The sequence below is a fragment of the Manis pentadactyla genome, chromosome 14 (assembly GCF_030020395.1).
Source record: "Manis pentadactyla isolate mManPen7 chromosome 14, mManPen7.hap1, whole genome shotgun sequence".
NCBI lineage: Eukaryota > Metazoa > Chordata > Mammalia > Pholidota > Manidae > Manis > Manis pentadactyla.
In genome coordinates, this window is record NC_080032.1 from 72,998,615 (window position 1) to 73,022,602 (window position 23,988).

At 35.2% G+C, this 23,988-nt stretch overlaps 1 protein-coding gene across 2 annotated transcripts; it reads left to right on the plus strand.

The window, feature by feature from the left end:
- Nucleotides 1–1,867: 1,867 nt before the first annotated feature.
- On the plus strand, nt 1,868–20,138 carry STRAP (serine/threonine kinase receptor associated protein). Of its 2 annotated transcripts, none has more exons than XM_057491358.1 (10): nt 1,868–2,279; nt 3,004–3,139; nt 9,206–9,287; nt 9,949–10,021; nt 12,436–12,532; nt 13,215–13,352; nt 14,982–15,118; nt 17,123–17,272; nt 17,816–17,878; nt 18,621–20,138. In XM_057491358.1, the coding sequence occupies exons 1-10, from the start codon at nt 2,168–2,170 to the stop codon at nt 18,680–18,682; spliced, it is 1,050 nt and encodes a 349-aa protein (XP_057347341.1). In that variant the 5' UTR covers nt 1,868–2,167; the 3' UTR covers nt 18,683–20,138. The 2 variants fall into 2 exon arrangements, with proteins under 2 accessions (XP_057347341.1, XP_036764826.2); XM_036908931.2 differs by having other exon boundaries at nt 1,870–2,279; nt 17,813–17,878.
- Nucleotides 20,139–23,988: the final 3,850 nt, after the last annotated feature.

Sequence of the window (23,988 nt, forward strand, 5' to 3'; positions counted from 1 at the left end):
GATCTTTCAAATTTTTTTCTTTATATATAATCACCATAAATAATCTTTAAATAATCACAGATTTGTAACTTTCTTTGCAACACTGAGACCTTTTTTGGGTTAAACACCTAGTACAATTGAAGAGATACAATTGGAGAAATAATAGTAATCATTCCTACCTTGTACATGATGTAATAAGAAATGCTTTCAGTGTTTCATCATTGAGTGTGATGTTTCTTTCAGATATTCTGTCACGTTAAGGAAGTTTCTCCTATTTCTAGACTCCGAGTTTTTATCAAGAATGAGTGAATGTGAATTTTTATCTAAAACTTTTTACACATATATTGATATAATTTTTCTCCTTTCATCTTTTAATGTGGTTAACTATATTAATTTCATTAATCTAATACTACATTTACTTTGAAGCTCACACAATGGATCATGTTTAATACTCATAGAACTCAGAATCCAAATTAACAGAAGGTATACGTTCTTTAGAGACAAAATCATTGTCTCTTACATACTTACCTATACATAATGAGCAACAAATGGATGTATGTTAGTATTTTACTGCCTGATTGTTTTAACTTGGGATTGTGTTACTTATTTACCTCCATCAGTAATGTAGTTATTTGTTGAGCATTCACTAAATGCCATTTTCTCTTCTGAAACTGGAGTGAAAGATGACAAAGCCATACCCATTGCCACTGAGGTGCTGGTAATTTAAGAGTGTGTATGGAGTGCTTATCTGTGTGTTGGATCATAGAGTAATAGGATGGGCACAGAGAGGAAGTAGAACAAAAAGATAATGGAAAACATATACATAAGTTCTATACTATAAATGAATGAACAAAATGCTAAGGAAATGCAATAGGGAAACACTTGAATCTTGAATGACAATATCTGTTTATTACGAAAAGATGGACAAGGCAACATTCAGACTGTGCCCATTATTTATGTGCCAAGACAACATGGCCCTGTGTATTAAGTAGTGAATAAGCCACAAAAGTTTCTGTTGTTTTCAGTTTACAGCAAAGGAAAGGAACAACTTGCCCAGAGAAAGGAGCTTTCTGCCTTAGGAAAGAAAGCTTTAGTATGAGCAATCCAATCTTTTCAGCTGTTCTGGTTGTTACACAAATCAAGTGGGCTCCTGCAGGAAGACAATACCAGAGTGGCTATTTGTATTTAGTTTTTAGATTTTCCTAGCATTTCTATTTTTGCCTATTTATTATCATGTACATGCAATTGACTAATTATTTTCTGTATATTGGGAGTGCGGGCTCAACTTTTATTGATGCGAGTATTTTATCAGAAAAGTTTGAGGAGCACTGCTATGGACTCCGAAATCCTCCAAAGAAAACGTAACTTTAATTTCACTGTATTTAAAGCCACCTAACACTCATGTTTAAAACACTAATAAAACAGTAATGTTACTTTTCTTAAGGGCATTACTTGCACACAATCCCAGAAGGGCTCTAAATAGTTGTAATAAAGACGGAAAAACGGTCTTAGAAGACGATGGATGGCTTGGGCCGCCCAAGGAACAATTCTGGTTTTGTTAGTATGTTCAGATACCGAGAACAGTCCAACCGGCTGGACTGCTTGGTGCGTAACCCACAGGGGCGTCAGGTCGAATCTGAGCGCAGCTGGTACAGCACGACGGTCCCCAGCCGGTCGGAAGTCCGCGGGAGGGACTAGCTCCGCAGCCGGGAGCTCCTCCGGGGTCGTACGGAGCACGCCTGGGACCAGCTCACGTACCCAGGCTGCTGTCGCGCCTGCGCGCTTCTGTCCCATCCGCGGCAGTCTCTCCAGCCGGGCAAACCCGCCTTCCCTCCTGGTCGTCACTTCCGGCGGGCGCTTGCCGTCACTGGTGTCGCCACTTCCTGCCGGTACCCGTGTGCACGGTGCGGGTCGTGGCCGCCGCTTCTCCGCTTCTTCCCCTCCCCTACTTTCCTCCCTCCCTCCCTTTCCCTCCCTGGGCAGCGGTCGGTAGCCTGTCGCAGACTCCCTGACCCATCCCTAAACCTTATCCTGACCTCGGTGCCACCGCGTAGGCCTCCTTTTCCTGTTTCCAGGCCCAGCCCAGTGTCGGGCGGGGGCCTCGAGGAGGCAGGGGCGCTGCAGCTGAGGAGAGAAACGACAAGACGACCCTCGGCTCCGCGGCAGGATCGCTCGATTCGCCGCCGCCATGGCGATGAGGCAGACCCCGCTCACCTGCTCGGGTCACACGCGGCCTGTGGTGGATTTGGCTTTCAGTGGCATCACTCCTTACGGCTATTTCTTAATCAGCGCTTGCAAAGGTGAGCAGGGCCGCCGCTCTTGTCCCTGACGTTAGGACTGGGCCGAAAGGGAGCGGGCCCGACTCTCCAGGGCCGGACGGGCTGTGGGGATCTCTGCCTCTGAGGTTGGGGCCAGCAGGGGTCTGATGGGAGAAGGTAGTGGGGGTAGGGATTCCGCGGCCGGAGCCAGGAAAGGCTTTTCTGACTCTTCTGGCGAAGCTAAAACTAAATACTGCACCCAACTAAGGCCTCGTACTTTACTTTTATTGCTATTTCAGGACTGTACTAAGCGGGACTGTACACTACTTAGACGGCCCGGCCAACAAACTGTAAATATCTTTCAAGGATTTGGGGTTAGGGGAAACTAGGCCAGGATAAGTAATACCCAGTTTTACAAGGCTTGTGATTCCTATTAGCTCACTGGATATTCCTTTGTTGGTATTAGCCCCGTTTTTCAAATGGCAACTGAGATTTAGGTTAAGAAGTTTGCCCCAAATAGATTGAAATCTAGAATGTTTTGACACAGATCAGTATGCTTCCCACCGAATTACAGATGCTTCCCAGAGAGAATGTCCAGCTCAGTTCTTCATTTAATTTGTTTCTGGACGTTCCTTAGTGACCCCAGTGAATGAAAATAGACCAAGAGCAGTTTTCCACTTTGTTACTCAACATGATCATTTTATGTTTGAATCTTAGATTTTAATTAATCTGACCTAAATCACATATCCTTTAACATGTTTTTTAGATGGTAAACCTATGCTACGCCAGGGAGATACAGGAGACTGGATTGGAACATTTTTGGGCCATAAGGGTGCTGTTTGGGGTGCAACATTGAATAAGGATGCCACCAAAGCAGCTACAGCAGCTGCCGACTTCACAGCGTAAGTAGAGCCCTAATGTTCAACTTAGGACTTCTCGGCGGGTTGTGTTCTGCAACAGTCAACATTTCAGCCTCAGTTACTCATAAAATTCTCACTCACTGTCTGCCATAGAGCACATGACGTTTGATCTTAGCACAATTCCACACTGGTCCTATCTCCTTTCTGTGCAGTGAGTGGATCTCAAAATTTTCAGTTAATCTTAAATGATCTATTCTGTATGTCTGGATTGGAACTCGAATCTGCATTATAAGTTTTTTGAGTTGAAATCTCAGTCATTCTTGATTTTTTTTCCCCTACTTCCAGATTGTCATCATCTTTGTTGATTGTATTGGCACGTCTCCTGTCTTGAGCTGCTGCCACTGCCTTAGTTGAAGTCCCTGCCACTAGTCTTTCCCATCTGTTCATCTTCCGTATTGCTACCAGTTGTCTTCCTAAAAACAGATTTCAAAGAAATGACAAGAACTACTGTACATATAGTAGACTTTATTAGACTTAAGAATCTGGGGAGTAAACTTGGTCTTGATTTTTTTTTAAAGCAGAATTTCACAATGAGGAGCAATTGTATTGCTTCTTTGTTTTAAGCAAATTAAACATACCAGGCTTATGAAAAATGAAGGCATTTTGATTTGGGTTGGTGACTACATGACTGCATTGTTTGAAACTCAAATTTCTGTATCACAGCGTGAATTTTACTGTACGTAAATTTTTTTAAATAGTTAAAATTTTTTAAATGAGAGGAAGATAGAGTGCTTACATAGAATTAAATTTGAGATGGTGTGAGATCAGTAAAGAAAGTTGTAGATGTCAGTCTAAAATTTTTTTTTCTGTTCAGTCAGCAAATAGAATGCTATTAGGTCTTTATGCATAACCATCATTAAGGCTTTCTGTGTCCTGTTAAGATTGTATGTAACTCTAATAAACTGAGAAACTGCTTTGTTTTATATAAGTCCTGTAATGTCAACAGGTTCAGGTCAAATGTTTCAGGTCAGCATGCATGCTTATAATGTGACTGAAACATACTTGATTGTTAATTATGGGAGGCGAACATAGGAAGTAAAAGTGATTCTCAGACAAGGGAAGCTTAGGGAGTGCTGGAAGATAAAAGTTTCCATTCCGTCTTGTGCTCACACCATTCTCTGTGCTAAAATTTCTGGCACTTTTATAGTACTTGTTGATTTATGTGTTGTTGCTTCCTGAGGTCAGGGGGCATGTCTTATATTTTTTGTATCCCTGGCTTATTCAGTACCTTACATTTGTTAAATAAATAACTTGAGGGAATTTTCTAAAGTAGAAGGACAAAGTATGGATGAATTACAGACGTTGGTTTTGCTTCTGGAACATTTATGTCTGATTACCATGAGTTTAGCTTTTTTAAATCTAGGTCCTCCACAGTTTGCTTTTTTGCTCAGTCTAGTAGGAACGTTGTCGTTGGGAGTGGATGTCATTGATTTTATAATAGAGGTAGAAAATTGGAATTTATTAGCTATTAACTAAGTATCACCATCAGACTGGGACCTAGTTTCAATAATTACATTTAAAAAACCCACTTAAAATATAGAATTGTAAAGTGGTATTTTAAATTAAATATAATTAAGTTACAAATGTAGCAAGATTTTAGACACTACAGACATTAACATTAAAAGAAACAAGCTTTTGAATTGCAATTCTGGAAAGGTACATTTTTGTAACCTCAATTCTGTGTTATCTAGCCTTAACAGGGTTAATATTACAAGCGCAAAATGCTTTGTCACCTGCTTGATGGTCTTGCTCTGATTTTTAAAAGACCCATGCAAAAGCTTGTTAGGAAGGATGCCCAGCTCAGTAAAATCTCTGAAAACTCTTGGTTTATACATTTGATCAAATTATAATACCAGTTCTCAGGAAAAGAAGTAAAGGGCAGTAGATAGAAATTGCTATTAATGTGATAATTATCATGAAATAGAGAGATAAAAAGGTATGAAAAATTATGGCACTTTAAATATTTAAGAGATTCTTGAAAAGAGTAGTGTGGATTTTATCTTGCTACCAAAAGAACAGTTATCTTTATTTAAGTTACAGAGTATTAGTAACCAGGATCACATGTTTATGAACTTGTCTATGGGTAGGTGTTAAGTGTTATGTTTGTGCTTTTGTCACATTTCAAATCTCAGTGTCTGTGTTTACAAATGGTATTAGAAGCAAGACTACTGGAGCCAGATTCTGAATTTGAATCCTGCCTTTATCACTTTATAGTTCTGTAACCTTAGGAACTTTATTTAACCTCTCTTTTTTTTTTGCCGTTTACAGAAATGAGAATAGTAATAGTGCTTACCTCATATTTGGAGTATATTAAATGAGTTATTATGTTTCTAATATTTAGAACATTGCCTAAAATCTGATACCTATATATGTACCTGTTACATGTGTAAGGTAACAATGATAGCTGCCACCCCTGCTAGACCAAAGTCATTTTATTTTGGAACTTCTATGGCTAAAGCCATGAAACCTTTTGTTTCATGCAAGGAAGTTTGAGTAGATTTAAATATCAAGAAGAAATGCTTTTGGTTCTTTTCCCCTCTGTTAAGGCTTTTAGGTGCCATGACATAGGGGGAACAATGTATACATTCACATTAGGCAAGCCTGAGCTTGTGTGCTAGCCATGCCTTCTATTTCCAGTTTGATCCTGGGATTCTTCTTAAACCTCAGTTTTCATATCTGTAAAATGGTTGTAAAATCAATTGGTTATTGGGAGGATCAGAGAACTTTTTTTCCACTTATATCCCTGGGGTCTAGCATAGTGTCTGTTGCATAATAGGTGCTTAATAAATGGTAGCTGAGAAGTACCCCTCAATTCTGTGTCTGTGTGAGGTGTGGGAGTGTGTGTGTGTTGTATATAATCTCTCTTAATGACTTGTATGGAGCTTGCTATTATGGATCCAGCTAAAGACTAGCTCCCCGAATGTACCTGATTAATCATAGTTGTTATAAATTATTTTTAGGAAGTTCTTCTCTTTTCCCTTCATTCTTATGTGTCTCAGAAAATTCATTAATGCATATTTATCAGGAGGTGAATTTTGTTTCTGTTTGTGCAGAAAATACATTCATCAGAGCTGGTGTGTGGATCAGTTTAGAATGTTATCTTGAGGTAGTAAGGGAAGTGGAGTCAGGTGACGAGTACACTGTCTCTGAAACATCATGCTATTTATATCTTCTAATTCATAAAGCTAGTATTAGCATTAGTTCCCATGATCCACTTCTCAGCACTTACCTTCCATCAGAATCATCTGGAGAGAGTGCCAAAAACAGAGAAGATTCCTATGCTGCTCCGCTCCAGAGAGTGGTAGGTAGATCTGAGTCTCTATCTATAGGTCACCAAAGTTTTTTCTTTCTAATAAAAGACAATAGAAAGATGAAATTTTTCACTGAATAAGTGTCTCAATAGATTAAAGGTGGTATTATCTCCTTGGATAGTAATACTTGGTTAACATGTTAAGATAATTAGGCCGTTCCCCCCCTCCCAAACTAGCTTGTTTTGTTCAGGCTTTAAAAAGTAAGTTGAGCAGCATCTCTTTTGAAACTTGTGGTTAAGTTCATTCTCAGAATATTAAAAGTATTGAAGAAATAGTATTACGTACTAAAGTGCAAGAAAGTGGGGATATGAGTTATCAGTAGTTTAGGGAGTGACAAGTACTTCATGAGTTGTGCAGAAAATAAATGCTATAGGATTAGCTGGTGAAAGGATCTTGTTAATGATGCTTCACTGTCTTAGAGCCCTGCAGCAAAGTAATTAATACCTGTTTCTTGTCTGGAGATTAAAATATACGTTAGGAAACACGAAGGTTTTTCCAGATTCTTTTTAGGATTTTAAGGCCTTTTTAGGACTCTTCCTATGAATAATAGAATATGCCAAAGTTAGGAATATAATTAGAGCATGCTCTGTTAGAGTGTGTCATCACAATTTCAGTAGTGTTTCTTAAAAGAAGGAAAAAGTATAGATACTTTGGCCACCTGGATGATATCACTTTGGTAACACCAATCCATTTCTCCTCCTCAGCGAATGGAAAGGTCTAAGCAGAATCTTTAAGATTTTTAGAACTTTTTGGAAGATTACTGACCATATCTGGAATTAGTATTTCAAAGGACATTACCCAGAGCTCCTCTGGGACTCACTAGGTTAGAAATTCCAGGTATATTTGATATTTTTTTTCACTCTGGAATCCTGGTCTTTGTGAATTCTTATCACTGATTTTCCTGTGATTAAGAGTAAACATACAATGAAATTAAAGGAAAGCAAAATTAAACACAGTAATCAGTGTAAACTAATTTTGTAGAAGAAGAGAAAGGAATGATTAATGAAAGTGTAATAAAATAGACAGTTTCATGAAAAAATAGCATTCAAAGTGAATCCTGAGGATGAGGAGAACTTCGATAGCTGAGAATACAAAATAAAGATTTAAGAGGATAATATGAACAAAGACATAGGAACCTGAAAGAAAATACATGGCCTTTTTGAGGAATGGTTTATTATCTGGTGTGACTCCATTCAGAGAAATATTGCAAAACAAGGTTGGGAAGTAGGTTTGGGCCAGAGTTAAATTGGAAATGGGTGATTGGAGCAGGTTTCCTGTGCAAAGAGAAATGAATACTTGAAATTTTAGTAGCAGCATTACTCATACTTGACTTTATTTCTCTCCGAACATATTTATGCAGCCATTCATATGACTCAAGTATAAAATATGCAAGGTTTATATTGTATAATAAGCATTTATTCCTTTTAGATAGCTGTTCATGTTTCTTTTCCATCATACATGCTATTAATGCTTATCCATAATAACCTTTTTTTTTCCTTTCCCCCTGGTGTATTTATATTTGCTCTTTAAAAGAACCTGGCTCCACTGTTCAGGTTATACTGGACTTTCTAGCATAATTAGTGGTATGCTTTTTCTGTGTTTCTGCAGCCACATGTGTTTATCTTTTAATTATATTAATTAAATTTATTATTTGCTACGTGTTTTCTCTTCAGCTGAGGTTCTACTAAGGCAGGAACTTTATTTGGGTTCATTTCTTCTCTCCCTTTTGTGCCATAGCATTAAAAACAGTAATATACTTGATGTATTTATTGAGTGTTCATTAAGCAAATGAAGAGGCAATAACTCTTGATTTGTTTCTACTGTTTATTCACTTTATTTCTAAAAATTAATGTCAGTTAAAGTGTAAATCTTGATGGAGTATAGCTTGTTCTCTCATAACAAGCTTTTTTTCCTATATGCAGAGTTTCCTTTTTATTTTATAGTGACATCTTCTGTTATAAAATGAATTCTTTTTTTTTTTTTTCCTCTCTTTACTCCTCTTCATTTGGGGAACTCCTTAACAGGATTGTAAAGTACTTAGCCATTATCCCGACATGTACACTCATATGTATGTATATAGACACACCACCACACATGTATTTTGGGTTGGGGTGGGTGAGGAAAACATACAGTAGGGAGAATAAAAATCTTCACTGTTAGCATTATGTAATCAAAGGCTGATACTGTGGAAAGAAGTTACTGGCCTATGATTTGAGAATTTAAGACCCAACTTTGAGGAAGAGATGAGGTGAATAATATCTTCTTTGCTGTCTTGATTTAAAATTTTATGTAATCTCTAGCAGGACTTTTCATTCTCCTGTAAATTTTTTTAAGGATGTCTTGTTGTTTTGCATGAACATGAGAGTAGAAAAGAGAGAAAAAGTTGGACAGGTGAAACTAAAAATTGTTTTAAATGTTCTGTAATCTTGCAAACAAGATGTTGTAGCTATAGTCCTAAATAAAGGTATAAATGTGTTGGTTCATGGATCCCACTTACTTAAATTCATAGATTATTTTCCACTGTCGGATTTAGATCAGTTATATGGCTTTTGAGAGAAATTGCTGTTCCTTTAAGTTCATTTAAATATTTTATCAAGTGAAGTCTAACAGTGAGGGATATTAGAAATAATGGAGATTTGTATAATGGAATTATGTTAACACTTCATGTCTCTAACTTGGTAATTTATCATCAAAATTACCATTATGTTTATCTTTCAATTTTACTTTCCACTTTTAGTAAAGTGTGGGATGCTGTCTCAGGAGATGAGTTGATGACCCTGGCTCATAAACACATTGTCAAGACTGTGGATTTTACGCAGGTATCAGAAAATGGAATGTATTTTAGGGAGTTAATTCTTCTGTTATTACAGAATATGATAATGGTTTTATATTTGCTTAGTTTGTATTTTTGGTTTATATTTGCTTTGGGGGGAATATTTGGTATTGTTGGCTCCTATTTGATTTTAGATTAAGTAATACACAGATTAATATTGTAGATTAATAATATACAGGTTAATTTTAGATTAAATAATAAAGCTATACAAATTTATTTTTTCTTGGTTAATCCTATGAGGCTTTTAAGATATCTTGGAACTCTTGTGTCAGCTCTCCAATAGTAGCAGTAAACATCTAAAAAGCCTAAGTAATGTTTCCCAGCTACTTTAAGAAGGGAGAGAATAAATTTTAGATCATCAAAGAAGTGCTGCTCAGGAGGGAGGGAAGCAGGATCAAGGCAGACTGAAAAATTCATGTGGTAGGTGGTGAAACACATTGAACTGGGAAGTTTAAAGGGCTTCCGTAGTTAGGAGAAGGGTAAATGCTCTACAGTATTTTCTGAGATGTAATTGGTATGTATTTCTTTCTGACATCTGTAAGCTTTACTTGGATTTTATTTGGTGTTGAAGAAGCTTCAAAGAGATGTAACTAATAAATGTCTAATCTGGTAATGTTTTACTTACGTGTACTTATGTGTGTTTTCAGGATAGTAATTACTTGTTAACCGGAGGACAGGATAAACTGTTACGTATATATGACTTGAACAAACCTGAGGCGGGTAAGCATAATTTATACTTGTTTGTAATTTCATTTTTTTTCTAATTTAAGTAACTTTTCCTGATTTAAAGGAATTAATATCAAGTACTCAAATTGGGAAAATAAAGGTAGTCACAAAGAAAAAAACTAAAACAATTCATCATCCAGTATTAATCTCTGTTAATATCTTTAGTTTTTGGTTCATATTCTTCCACTCTTTTTTTATGTACATATTTTTTTAAATCTTTATTTCTACATTATTTTTATATACCTTTCTTAAATTTAAAATTTTACTCTGAGAAATGTAATCATGGTACTAAATATTCAAAGGTGCATAACAGTATTTCTACCTTTTGGTAAAAAAGAGCGGTTGTCTGTAGAAGGCAAGATGGGGAGAATTATCAGTGTGTATTTATTATTTAGATTTTTGAACCATTTGAATGTATTGAGCCATGTGAATGAACCAGAAGAATTTTTTTTTTAATCTGCAGTTAATCATTTTTTCATGTCTTTAGATATTCTATCCACCATTTTTAATGACTGTGTGTTTGTTCCCCATCCTGGATGTGAATTAAGCAATCTCCTATTACGGTTTATTGGGGCTGTTTACAAATTTTAAATATAATCAGTGTTATGCTTAACATCTTTATAACTGCTAATATTTCCAGTTGTTTCTGTAGGATAACTACATAGAAATAGAATTGTTCGGACAAAAAGGAGGTACACTTGGAAGCCACTGATTGATTCTGTCAAAGTGCTTCTAGCAAAGTATAAAAACACATCTGTAGCTAACCTGTTTTAGCAAACACTGATGACTATCTTTGCCAATTTAATAGAAGAAAAATAATTCTATTATATTAATGTGAACTTTAAAAAAATTATTCATGAGATTAGAATATTGTTGAATTTCATTTCAGTATATTTATTTTGTGAACTAATTGCCTGTTTGTGCCTGTTGTCCACTTACCTGTTGTGATGTTCATCTTTTTCTTACTGGTTTTTAAAGATTCTTTAGTGTATTCTAATTTATCATTTGTTTTTAAATTTTGTTAATAAGGTTTATGGTATACACATTTGAAAAATTCTGGTGGTGACATCTAACATTTCCTTTATGAATCTCTCATTGCACAGAAGTTGTAAGAAACTTTTTCTTCCCTAGTCCAGATATTCACCTCTACTTAGTAGTAGTTTAATGATTTTCTAGCCACATAATACATAAAGCTTAAAAGCTGTCAAACTGCGATAAAAAAATTTTGTTTGCTTACCACATACAAGTATGTATCTTAAATTTGTATCATGGGCATTTATTGTTTATTTATAAATAAATGAACCTTAGAAGTAAAAAAGTCAAAGCTGTATTGGAAATTAAGCAATTATTCTTGAGATACCTTTTTTAAAAGCATTTCTCAGGTGAGGAAACAAACTACATTTAAAGATTGGCCCCCAGGAGTTTTTCTTTTCATTCTCTTTTCATAAGTGCTTTCCAAAATACAGCAAAATATGCTAACTACATCAGTGTACCAGACTCAACAGGGTAGTTCAGGGCTTAGGTGGACATTTTTAATCTTTTAACTTTCTCAAAGCTTCCTTTTGAAAATGGCTCTTCCACTGTACTGGCAGTAGAAATAGCAGTGAACTGAGCATTTATTGTATGTGAGACACTAGTTTAGAAACTTTAGATGTATATTGTTATTTAATCCTTAGACTATGAGTGAGAATAACTGTTATCCCTATCTTACAGATGAAGAAATGTAAACATAAAGTAAACTTTATTTCAAAAGATTAAGTAACTTGCCCAGAGTCACAGTCCTGTTGAATCGCCTTGCCTGCTTTTGCCCAAAGCTAACAATGAGTGGTTTTGTTTGGTTGTTTTAATCTTTGAAGGAAGAATCTCCAGTAGAGATGGATTCTCATTTTTGTGATGCTTTGCTCTCAGTATAGAAATATTCTTGGAAATTGCTGCATTTCTTTTTATTTTCCTTTTTTCCTTCCATCCTCTACTTCTCTCTTTTTTTCTGTTGTACAAACAGTGGTTTGGATAAGGTTCCCAGCTTTAGTGGTAATACTAGGATTAGCTCAGGCTTTCTTGCTCCTGGGCCCGTATTCTTATTAAACTATGGCACATTAATATTGTTTCATTTCACTTCTGTACAATAATGCATTTGAAAGCAGAAAACTAGCCTGGAAAGAGAATTGTATTTATTCCTAGTTACATATAGCATCACAGTTTTGTGTTCATTATGTAGATGAATTTTTGTTCCAATACAAAAAAATCAAGTATATTTTATATGAATAGCAAGTTTGTATTATGCTGGGTTTTGCAAAGTTGCCATTTGATTTAAGGTGTATTTTTTCTTTTTACATATTTAATTTGAGTATTGCTCAGTTTTAAAAATCAAACATTAATAAATATGTTTTAAATTATTTCATCTTAAGAACCTAAGGAAATCAGTGGTCACACCTCTGGTATTAAAAAGGCTCTATGGTGCAGTGAGGATAAACAGATTCTTTCAGCTGATGATAAAACTGTTCGGTATGTAATTTTTCTGTAATAATTTAAAGTTTGACAAACATTTAACCTTAAAGCTTGTATTTTAAATATTTTAAAAAACGAATGTAGAAAGAATTGTCTCTCAACATTAATAATTCACCTGCACATAGGTCATATTTTCTGGAGCTACCATTTACTATTATAAACATAGAGTAGAATTCACAAGACAGTTAAAACTTCTGACACCTTTATAAGCAGATGCTCTTAACCTGGATCAGTGGACAGGCTGGCTATAGGGGTTCTGTGAAACTCCTGAAACTCTATACACAGTTTCTTGTATGCTTACACCTGATGTATTTTTCTGGGAAGATATATAACTATCACCACATGTACAAATGCAAAGTGTAAGAATCATTATTTAGGGCAACACTGAAATTGATTAGATTAAGACCTGTGTCTTAATAGCATAGTTGTGCTAAATTGTTTGGTAGGAATGTATTTAAGTATTAAAAGTTGACTTTACCAACAAGCTACCAAATAATTTGATGTTATGTAGGAACCCAGTAGTTTTCTGTATCATCTGTAATTTGGAGTTGAAATGGAGGTTGTTTTACTACAGTTGTGATTATTCTTTTCGTTGGTTAATCTGCAGATGTAATTAGAAATTAAGCACAAATTCTTAAGTGAGTAAATACCACCATATTTTCTTCTTTCACTTTTGCAGACTTTGGGATCATGCTACTATGACAGAAGTGAAATCTTTAAATTTTAATATGTCTGTTAGCAGTATGGAATATATTCCTGAGGGAGAGATCTTGGTAATAACTTATGGACGATCTATTGCGTTTCATAGTGCAGTAAGGTAAGTCCAACAAATACCTTCATTTCTATCATTTTCTTTTTTAGTAACAAAGGACAATTTAGGGTACTTAAAAATTGGAAAGCACATGTGAAAGGTGTTTAACTCTTTTAAAGGCAAATCTTAGCTTATGCTATGTAATGTGGAGGGTAATGTTTCCATACCCACAAATGTGTTTTTTTAAGAATTTGGCATACTTTAATCAGAGAAATTAATCAAATTAATTTCCAGGTATTTAGGACCTTTTTCGATAAAACTTTTCTTTTGTTACTAGGACCCTAATGAATATAATTTTGATTTTTTAATTTTAAAATATTCTTAGCTATTAAAACATTTAAAAAAACATTTTTATTAGGAATATTGAATTATGAGTTGTACTAAATTACATATCAATTCCTGTCTTTCAACACTGTGGTGAGATTTTTGCTGTTCCCTTATAAGAGAATCCTATAAATAGAATCATCTGTTCAAAGGTTAGGAATGTGGTTAAAGTTCTTAGTGATCATGTCCCTTAATTGATTTCCATAAAGATTATACCACAGTATACTCTGACCAGCAGTCCTAACTTTTTGTCCAATGGATCCCTTGCAGAGCTAAGCCTTACTAAACAGTAGAAAGAAGAAGGAAGTAGAAATAAAGAAAAGCAATTAAGAATGTAACCTAGTTAATGTGCTGTGAATTGATAATAGGGTATTATGGTCCAGAGCTTTTAAATTGTATAGGCATGGTATTTGGTCACTCCTGGATTTGGGCAACACGGAGCCCTGATGTAGACCAGTGCCTCAAACCCCATCTTGGTGGCAGAGGCTTGCTGGCCAATTAGCATAGTCTACCATTTGAGCCAGAAAGTTGCTATTTAACAATCCTATGTAAATTATGACTAACTTTAATTTTTATGGGTAGTGTGTAGTGTTGGGGATAGGATGGCAGTATTTAGGAGCTGGAATGCTCTAATGTTTTGTGATGAAGGCCTCTCAGGATTTTTAGGGTTGGACTGGAAAAGAGCTGATGTCCAAATTGCTTAATACTCAGGTGAAGCTATTGTTATGCATTGATTTTTATTATATAGCAATAGTCTCAAATTTGGTTATTTTCAGCTGCCTAGCAGTAAAAACAGCTGTTTTTAGCAGCTTCATATTTTATGGCATTGAAGGCTTTTCTTGTTGTAAAGCTCATAAATTCTCAGCAATTGAGAATAATGCACAAATAACCCTTTATATTAATTAACTGAAAAAGTTTTTCTGTTTATAAATACAATGCATGCTTGTCATGGAAAATCAGACAGCAGAGAATTCAGTTTTTTTCAGAGCAAAACCCCCAATATATTAGCCATACTGTTTTAACTAGTTAGTACACTTATTTCCAGGAAGGCATTCACTGCGCAAAATGTCGATATCCCTCTATCGAAATGTCTTTATATTCCAGGGATGAACTCCGTTTGGACATGCTATTCTTAACCGTTTTTGCTCATGTGATTTATTAGAATTTTCTTTTAACATCTTTATTTATGTTGACTGAGTAATTGCTCCTTGGGATTCAGAATTTAGGAGCACTTTAAATGTAACTAATTATTTCCTTGTACTGTTTATACAGTATTTGAACTTAATGAATATTACTTAAATTTTTTTCCAGTTTGGATGCAATTAAATCTTTTGAAGCTCCTGCAACCATCAATTCTGCATCTCTTCATCCTGAGAAAGAATTTCTTGTTGCAGGTGGTGAAGATTTTAAACTTTATAAGTATGATTATAATAGTGGAGAGGAATTAGGTGAGTTGTCCTCTTTTTCCTCTCTTAATGATGTGGCTACCTTTATCAAATGTATGGTTTCGGTAATTAACACCTCAGTTAATACCTCAGCAAATTTTTCAACTAACTAAAGCTTGCTGCTTGCAAGTGAAAATATAAAGGGTTTTTTTCCCACTTTTGGTAGAAGTATTAATAGAACTATAGACAAAATATGCTGAACTCTTCAATTTTATCTTTTCCTTTTAACTTAAGTTCATTTTATTTTGATGTTGTATACCATAGTGTAGAATATTTACTTTTGGGGGTGGGGAGGTAGTCTTATGTTAAAGTCATAATAAACAGATGCAAAAGATTTGTTCATTTTGAAGTACAGTGCAGGTTATGTAGCCCATCTAGCTGACTCTCTTCTTTTTGACAGCAGGAATCCCTAGTAAGGCTCTAGAGAGAATAGTGCAAGGGGAGAAATAGCCATGGCTTATTGTAGGGATACCTTAGGTATCTGAATTGGAGGGTTTTTTGTTGTTTTATTTTTATTCTTTTTTGGAGTCTGACTTTTGCTTCCATTTTCTTGATTATAGTCCTTAATAAGGAGAGGGAAGGCATGGAGGATTAATTTGAACTTAGTGCACATCCTAACTTTATATTTATATGATAGAGTAGGTTTCATAGTTATTGTTTCTCATTATCTTCTTTTTGTTTGAACTAGTATAGTTTTTAATTTTGTAATTTTTTTGTCTATAAGCTGCCACTTTGTTTCTAGCTACCCTACTTTACTTAAGCTTGTTAGAATTTCACACAAAAGACAATTTTATGTTTTGTTTATGGATTTGGTTTGGATAAACGGAACCTTGGTAAATGAACCATATAGAATTTATTTTGTTTTTGGTTCACCTCTTTATGCTTGAATATAAGTGATTTTTGAATAAGATTAAGATGTTCTTTTTTATGTTCTTTTTTTCTTTTTGTTGTTCTTTCTTATTTTTTTCCTTTTTTATGTTCTTTTGTTCTTATTTAATGTCAGTTTTCAAAATTTTAGAATATTTCAGTTATATATTTTATTCTCTTTGAAAAAGAAACAAATTATTTGCCTGATATCTGAGGTCACATTTAGTGAATACTGGACCTTGGACTTAGCCATTCTCATTCCAAAACCTCATATTCTTTCTACTCTTATGATAATTTTTACTTATAACATTTTCATAATAGCCTCTGGTTGGACAGAGATGGGGGAAATGATGCATGAAGGTCCTTGAGTTGAATAGACATGGAGACAGCAAGAACACTGGTCTTGTAAAGAGCTTTGAAACTAATAAGGTGGTGTGAGGCGTTAGAAAGTAAATGAGTAAAGTTCTTAAATGAGGATATGACTTAAACAGAAAAACATCACTACTGATATGTACATTTTCTCTTTAGATTCCATAGACTAAAGTATTTGAGAATCAGTATTGGTCCTATATCTTGACGTTCTGTGAGACAGAATGTCTAGTGGACTCTTGACAGTCTGATAGGAAATTAAGAGGCAGAGTGTGAAAGAGCTCCATCTAGTGGCTCTCTCTAGTCACAATAAGAATCGGTTCCCTGATAAGTAGGCAGTTGAGTTTAGGATATGGAAACTGGGATTGAACTGGTAGACTTTGGATCTGCTTTCTGTAGAATTTAGGTGTGTGTGGGGGGTGGGGGAAGGTTATTTATTTTCTTCTTCATCCTTATTGGGACATGAAGCTTTTTTTTTTTTTTTTTTTTAAGAGAAACAATAAATCCAAAATCAAATCTGTGTTAGAATTGGAGAGGGGTAATCTCTCATGGAGAAATGATAGACATGATGTACCAATTTGTGAATTGATCACAAATTTTTTAAAATTATAAATTAATAAAGAATCGCTTTATTTTTAATTAGATATAGTTCCTTGAATTTGCCCTTACAAATTTCACATCTTCCCATATAAACAACATTTTCTTTAGTGTATCAATACTTAACCTAATATTTAAGTATTAAATTATCTACTAGCCCTTCTCTTTTTTCAGAATCCTACAAAGGACACTTTGGTCCTATTCACTGTGTGAGATTTAGTCCTGATGGAGAACTCTATGCTAGTGGTTCTGAAGATGGAACATTGAGACTGTGGCAAACTGTGGTAGGAAAAACATATGGCCTTTGGAAATGTGTGCTTCCCGGTAAGAAATTTATTCAAAATTATCAGTTAAGCTTTATGATTATGTGTCATTTTCCATTCTATTTCATTATTTCTCCTATATTTTAAATTATGTAAATTAAGCAAAGAGAAGCTCATGATTAAAACTGACCACTGTGTTCTCTAAATTTTTTTGTTGTACAGTCTCTTCTGTTCCTAAATTTTTACACTAAATCATTTGAATGGAATAGACCTAGTTGTAATTTACTAGAGGGCAATATAAAGAATTTATAAGTAAATGTATTTAATCTCTGAATAGTGTTACTCACTGAATCTTACTAATAAGGTAGACATGTTCTTAATAAAAATACTTAGTTATTGATCTCAAAGTAGTTTTAGTATGAGCCTAAAAGTAATTTTTGAGGAAAGACATTAGAATCACAAGTATTAAAAATAGAGATATTCCTATTAGGTTTTGCAGCTTTTTGCTTCAAATAGTATTGGTGTACTTGTTTTGCTTACTAAATATTATAAATTAATGGTAATATAATTTACATAATCATCATTGATTTTCTTTTCATAGAAGAAGATAGTGGTGAACTGGCAAAGCCGAAGATCAGTTTTTCAGAGACAGCGGAAGAAGAGCTAGGTAAATACTGATGAATTAATTTTTAAAGAGTCTTGGGGGATTTAAAATTAGAGTGTGAGGTGAGTTTTACTCATTGAGAAAGAAAACTTATTAACCATGGACATACTTAAATAATGGGAGGTTTATGTATATATCTAAGTATATATAAACATATATATGTATTTATAAAACAAATGTTTAAATACCTACTGCATAGTGGTAGGCATAGAGATACAGTACAGACATGACTGATGGGGTTACTCTTTTAGAAATCAGAGTGTGCCTTCAAAGGCAAATGCTAAAATTATTACATTTGTAATAATGGTTAACATTTATTTACCCCTTGCTATGTACCAAATATTCTTTCCCAAATCTAAAATTATAAATTGTGCACTAATCATATAATATTTTTTGAAGTTTGAATAAATTTATAAAGGAGGGGGCCAGATCTTTCAAAGATAAGACTTTAATTCAGTGTTTATTAGATAGTCTGAGTCATTGAAAATTTAGACCAGAAGAGGGGTCCCTTGGAGGTTAAGATATGGTGTAAAAGAGTTTAAAGGGTGAACTACTTGAACTCTGTCTTCATTACATTTTCAATGGCATGAAGATAGTCTTTCATGGCCTGTGTACTTGTTTTCTTTTGCTTCTCTTCAGCAGAACACTTTTTTAAAACTTTTTTGTTTCTTCATTATACAGAAATGTAGATTTGTTTCTTTCGTTTATTAAGTTCACTAATGTGGTTTTTTGTTTTTTATTGTAGAAGAAATTACTTCAGAGAATTCAGATGCTATCTATAGTTCAACTCCTGAAGTAAAGGCCTGATCATCAGGCATATGCCACATATAGTATACACTTACGAACTTAAACAAGCAAGCAGAGACAAGTGACAGCCTTCCAGAGTTACTCTCTGCTTAAAGAAAACAGCAGTAAATAATGAGGAATATGAATTAGCTCCAGTGCTGGAACTAACTTGGTGTTACCTGTAAGTGAAAATGAAAGTGTATCAGATGAAGGCAGGTGTAGTTATACTCTTATAGTGTGATGGCCTGTTGTCTTTTTAATGAATATATGCAAGCCAACATCCAATTTCTCTTACTACACTTAGATCTCTTGTAGCTGTTTATGTTATTATGGAGAAGAAAAATATATTTGCCTATTTTTCTGACTTTTACCTTAAAGCAGAATGCTTGGTTTTTTTTTTTTTTTTTTTTTTTTTTGCTGTAGTTGTAAAGAAGAGGGAAATACATGATAAAGTAACTGGTTTGTTTTCTCTTTCGTTGTATACTGCTTCTGAACATCTAATTGTTTTTACTTATCTAAATAAAATGCCTCTAAACAAATCAATGTTTGTTTCTTGGGAAAAATAGAAAAATGGATAGGTTTGAGTTTTATAACTGGAAATCACCCAAAAGTTTTTCTGTATCATAACTAGTATCAAAAGACAACATGATTAAAGAATCCAAGTTACATACTGTTTTGTAATTTTGAAATTCAATTACTTATACTGAATTTTTGAAATTTTCTTGTCCTTTGCTGGGTTGCATTATCTCTTTCCTAGATGAGAGAGAAATGCTTGATTTGCCTTATTAAAAACCTTCCAGAATAATTATTAAAGTGACAGATGCTAGTTTAAGAAAAAATAAAGCAAATCAGAATTGGCAGAAAAATCACTCAATCCCACCCCCCCAAAATTTATTGAACATTAATGCATGTTAATATGTATACCTCTGTGTGTGTATCTGTAGATAGAAAAAAAAGATTTTATACAAATGGAATAATTGTAGACCTGCAGTGGTTATTTTACTTTATCCTTTATGTTCAGGTGGGATTCAAAAAGCCTTTCTACCAACCTTCTAATAAAATGGATCAACTAAGTTTAGACTTTTATTTATTTTTTAAAAAGGGAAGAATATTAATTAGACTAGTAATATGGAAAAAGTTTAGATAAAAAATATCTGCCAAATTGCTTTTTCTCTCCTTATTTATCTTGTGAATGACCCATGATAACTTTCGTTAAACAACCAACCAAAGAATAAAATAAGTTTTTGAGGATTGTGGTTACCGGAAGGAAGCACTCTTGGCTATGATAGCCTTAAAGGACCAAGAGGGGTGTGCTGTGGGGAGAGCCAACTGATGTGAAGGTCCACAGGGCCTCATAGAGAAATAGTGTTTGTGTCACCTTGTCCTCTGCCTTGTGGCAGCAGTATTGTCAATGTACCATGGGTTGCTCAGGCTCTAGTTGACTTATCCTAAATAAAGTTGAGATTTATGTACCACATTGGAATTGATTGCTTGGTATTTGTGAAATTTATGATCCAAGGGAATTTCTTACATTTAGGTTTCATAAAAGTCCAAAGACCCAACTACACAGATACATGTTTGCACCATTACTCAGTGGCATATAGCTTGGAATCTATGAAAGTTATTTTGAGTTAAGTTTGAAAGTTGAAGAATTTCAGGCCGTGGGTATCTGTTACAGCATGCCTTATACTTCCTTTGTGACTAGAATATTCATGATCAGATCTTTGGTTGACAGTGTTGTATAAACTGTTAAGTTCTTAAGCTTTAGCATGTTTTTTAGATCTGGTTACCCATGTAGTCATTTTAGAGTTTAGCTTTTGCTTATGACTGTTAGCTAAGACGGGCATGTTTTAGGGACTTTAGTTTAAGGATAACCTTATTTTTCTTTGTAGTCTTGTATAGACTGAAATATACATACCACCTGGCAGGCTGTGGGAACAGCCAGTGTTTGGTATCCTTTGTGCATTGTTTTTCTCTTGCTGCTGAAACAAATTACCACAAATTTGTGGCTTAAAACAACACATTTATTTTAAGGAGATCAGAAGTCTGAAATGAGTCCTACTGAGCTAAAAAGGTGTCGTCAGGGCCCCATTTCTTCTGGAGACTCTAGGAAAGAATGTGTTCCCTTGCCTTTTCCAGCGTCCAGGGGCTGTTGGCATTCCTTCACTCACGGTCCTTTCCTCTGTCTTCAAAGCCAGCAATACAGCATCTTCAAATCTCTGGCTTTCCTGCCATCCTCTTTCATTTAAAAGGGCATTTGTTAATTACATTGGACCCACCCGGATAATTACACAGTCCGAGTTGTAATGATATCTGCAAGTCTCTTGCCACAGGGAGTAGCATTTTCATGTTCCAGGGTTAGAACATGGACATCTTTTGGAGGCCATTAGTCTGCGTACCACACTTTCTAATGGTAGAATCCAACAGTAGAATTTACTTCAGCAAAAAGTTCAAGTGTGTATCTACTAAAGTTGTACTTGTCAAAGTTCCTAGGTTCATCATGTTTCTAACCCAGTGGTCACTCTCCTGTCCTTACTAAGCCCTCAGCAGCATTTCAATAGTTACCTGCTTCCTAGTTTTTGGAAAAAAAATGTTCCTTTTTATTTCTATGAGACCACACTCCTGATTTTCCTTATAAATAAGGAAATACTTTCCTTACTGCTCCTACATTTGCTAATTCCTCCTTTTATGCTTGACATTATGTCTGGGCTGTACTTCTAGCTCTGTTTTCTCCAGAGGGGAAAAAATCATCTATTATGGCATCTAGTAACTTCTAATTTGAAGTTTGTATATCCAGCCTGCCTCCCTGGGCACCAGAATTTAGTAGCATAGTTGTTCCTTAACTTTTAATAAGCATCTCAGACTTAGTTATCTAAAATCCTAAAATTTTAACCAAATGTGTTTTTTCCTCACCCTGTTACCAGTTCCAGTAATTGGCATTACCTAATACTCAAACTTGTTCCAACTAAAAGAGGTCCTCCGATCATGCTTCATGCCCATTTCTGGTCTATATGCAACTCCGGTGGGCTTTTCTGAATCTGTACCTTGCCTCATCTCCATTGTTAGCACCCTAGGCCAGGCTATCTTTATTTCCCACTTAACACTATTGCAGTGCCTTTATAACTGCTCGTCTCGTCCCTCCACTTCTACACCACCTTCATCCCATCCGTCCTCTACATAGTAGGAAAAGTCACTGCTTTAGGATTTGAAGAGGCCAGGTGAGTGCCTTGTTTATATATGCCAAATGTTTACTATGATCTGACTCCTGCCTTTGGTGACCTTTCCATTTCTCCCTTGCTTGCACTGCTCTAGCCACATTCAGATCTGACTCAAGCCCTTCTTCTCACTTGACTTGGCTTGCTATTTCTGGAACATGGTCTGCTCTCACCTCAAAATTTGCATGGCCGACCTTTTCTTGTGATTCAGGTCTCAAGTCCTCTTGTCCCTTATTACATTGCCCTGTTTGATTCATAGTTCTTGCCACTCTGAAATTATCTTGTATATTTTTTGTCTTCACCAATACTACCTTTGCCTAGAAAGGTGACTGGTATGTTGTAAGTGCTCAGAAGCTGTTTGAAGTCCCATATTAGCACCAAAGTTTTTCAGATCAGGAAGATTATTTTCCAGTTCCCCTTCATGCAGCAAACCTCTCGCTTGAAGAATCAGACACGGCAGGAACCTACTCAGAGCTCTTGCCCATGTATAACCTCAGCCAATTTGAGACCCAACTACCTAAGAGGGGTCCAGTTTGTATATCTCACATCTCGTCTCCATCCGCTCTGCTTCCCATTCCATTATCCCTGTGGAGCCTCTTCTCTGTGTCTTAATGGGCAGTAGGTCATGGTAGCCCAAATGCCTATCTTGTTTTTAATTTTTTTACCATAGAATCGTTGCTTCTCAGTTTTAGTGTCACCCAGAGGTTCGTTCCAAGAAACAAGGATTAAGTGTGATCAGTCAATTCTCTTGAGAATTTTTCCTGTCAGTGAAGAAAGTTCAGCACATTATTTTTAATGGTTCCAAATGGTATAGTATAGCTGTACCACAATTTATAACTTACAGGTTACATTTTTAGAAGTTCAACTCAATGTAGTTATTAGTTCAGCTGACTTCTCTTTGAGACAGAGGAGGGGGAAATGGATGCGATTTTTCAGAAGGGAACAACAAAATGGGGAATTGAAAATGCAAACTAGGGGAAAGTATTTCTCTAGTAGAGACCTACGTTTTACATCTGGAAGATTAATATTTTGAAACAAAAAGTGATTTCCTTTTGTGTTACCGTATATGCTACTATACATGTGGGTCTCTTACACTGGGGACGGGGATACCTGTGGGGAAAAAAAAATGACTGGAACAGGAATATTTTGAGGAGGTTAGCGTTTCTTTGATTATCTATAGAGTGCACAGCTGCCAGTGTGATAGAGTGCCACCTTGACCAGTGTGCCTTTCAAATCAAGAGTTCGTGAAGGAACAAACGGGGCAGCTAACACATTTACTGGTAGAGAAAAGACCAAAGGATGCATCTTAACGATAGACAATGAACAGTAATAATACTTTATGGGTTGAATTACTTAAGTTAATGAGAGAATGGAATTTGGTGAAGTAGAAAGTAACTGATTTTAGTTTAAGGATGAGTATGCAAATCATATTTGTTAAGTGCCTTATATTAGATTTTCTTCTGGTTTTAAAATAGTTACTTTTTAATGTCTCCAATAACCCCTCTAATAAGTAGGCAATCATCCCCATTTTATATGTCGGAAACCTGACTTTAGAGAGGTTAAATGGCTTGCGGAAGGAGTTTGGCTTCAAAGAGGTAGTGGGAATATGTAGCCTGCAGGGTTATATTGCCTGGGTTTTAAACCATACTCCAGCACTTACAGAAGAATCTCTTTAAGCTTTAGTTTCTTTATCTGTAAAGGGAGATGACAGTACTCACAGATTCTTTTTGGGAAGTAACATCTAACAGATTTTTTAACAAATATCGGATAGTTGCTATAAAGGACAACTCATAGGGAGCACTTAATATTAGCTAATATTGTATATTCTACCAGTGATATCCTAACTTTGGGACTTCATTGGACCAATACATTTAAAAAAAGGGAGAGGGGTAAGACAGAATTCTGCTGCTAATCTTTCCAAGTGAGGCTGTTAAAATAGAAGAAAAAATCTACCACCACAATCTTCATAAAAGGAAGATTTTAAAAATCCAAGTTGGTAGTGAAGGACATAGTCTCAGAGTGAAGTCCTGTTCTTTAAACTGAATAAATTTAGCCTCATAAGAGACTCAACATGATTCCTACTTTTCTTATTTCACCATAAAGTAGGAGTTA

Excerpts from the sequence above, each read along its gene's own strand:
- STRAP (XM_036908931.2), top strand. The coding sequence starts at position 2,168 with ATGGCGATGAGGCAGACCCCGCTCACCTGCTCGGGTCACACGCGGCCT. Across the intron at positions 10,022-12,435 it reads CTTGAACAAACCTGAGGCGG|AACCTAAGGAAATCAGTGGT; the intron begins GTAAGCATAATT and ends TTTCATCTTAAG. Across the intron at positions 17,879-18,620 it reads GACAGCGGAAGAAGAGCTAG|AAGAAATTACTTCAGAGAAT; the intron begins GTAAATACTGAT and ends TTTTTATTGTAG.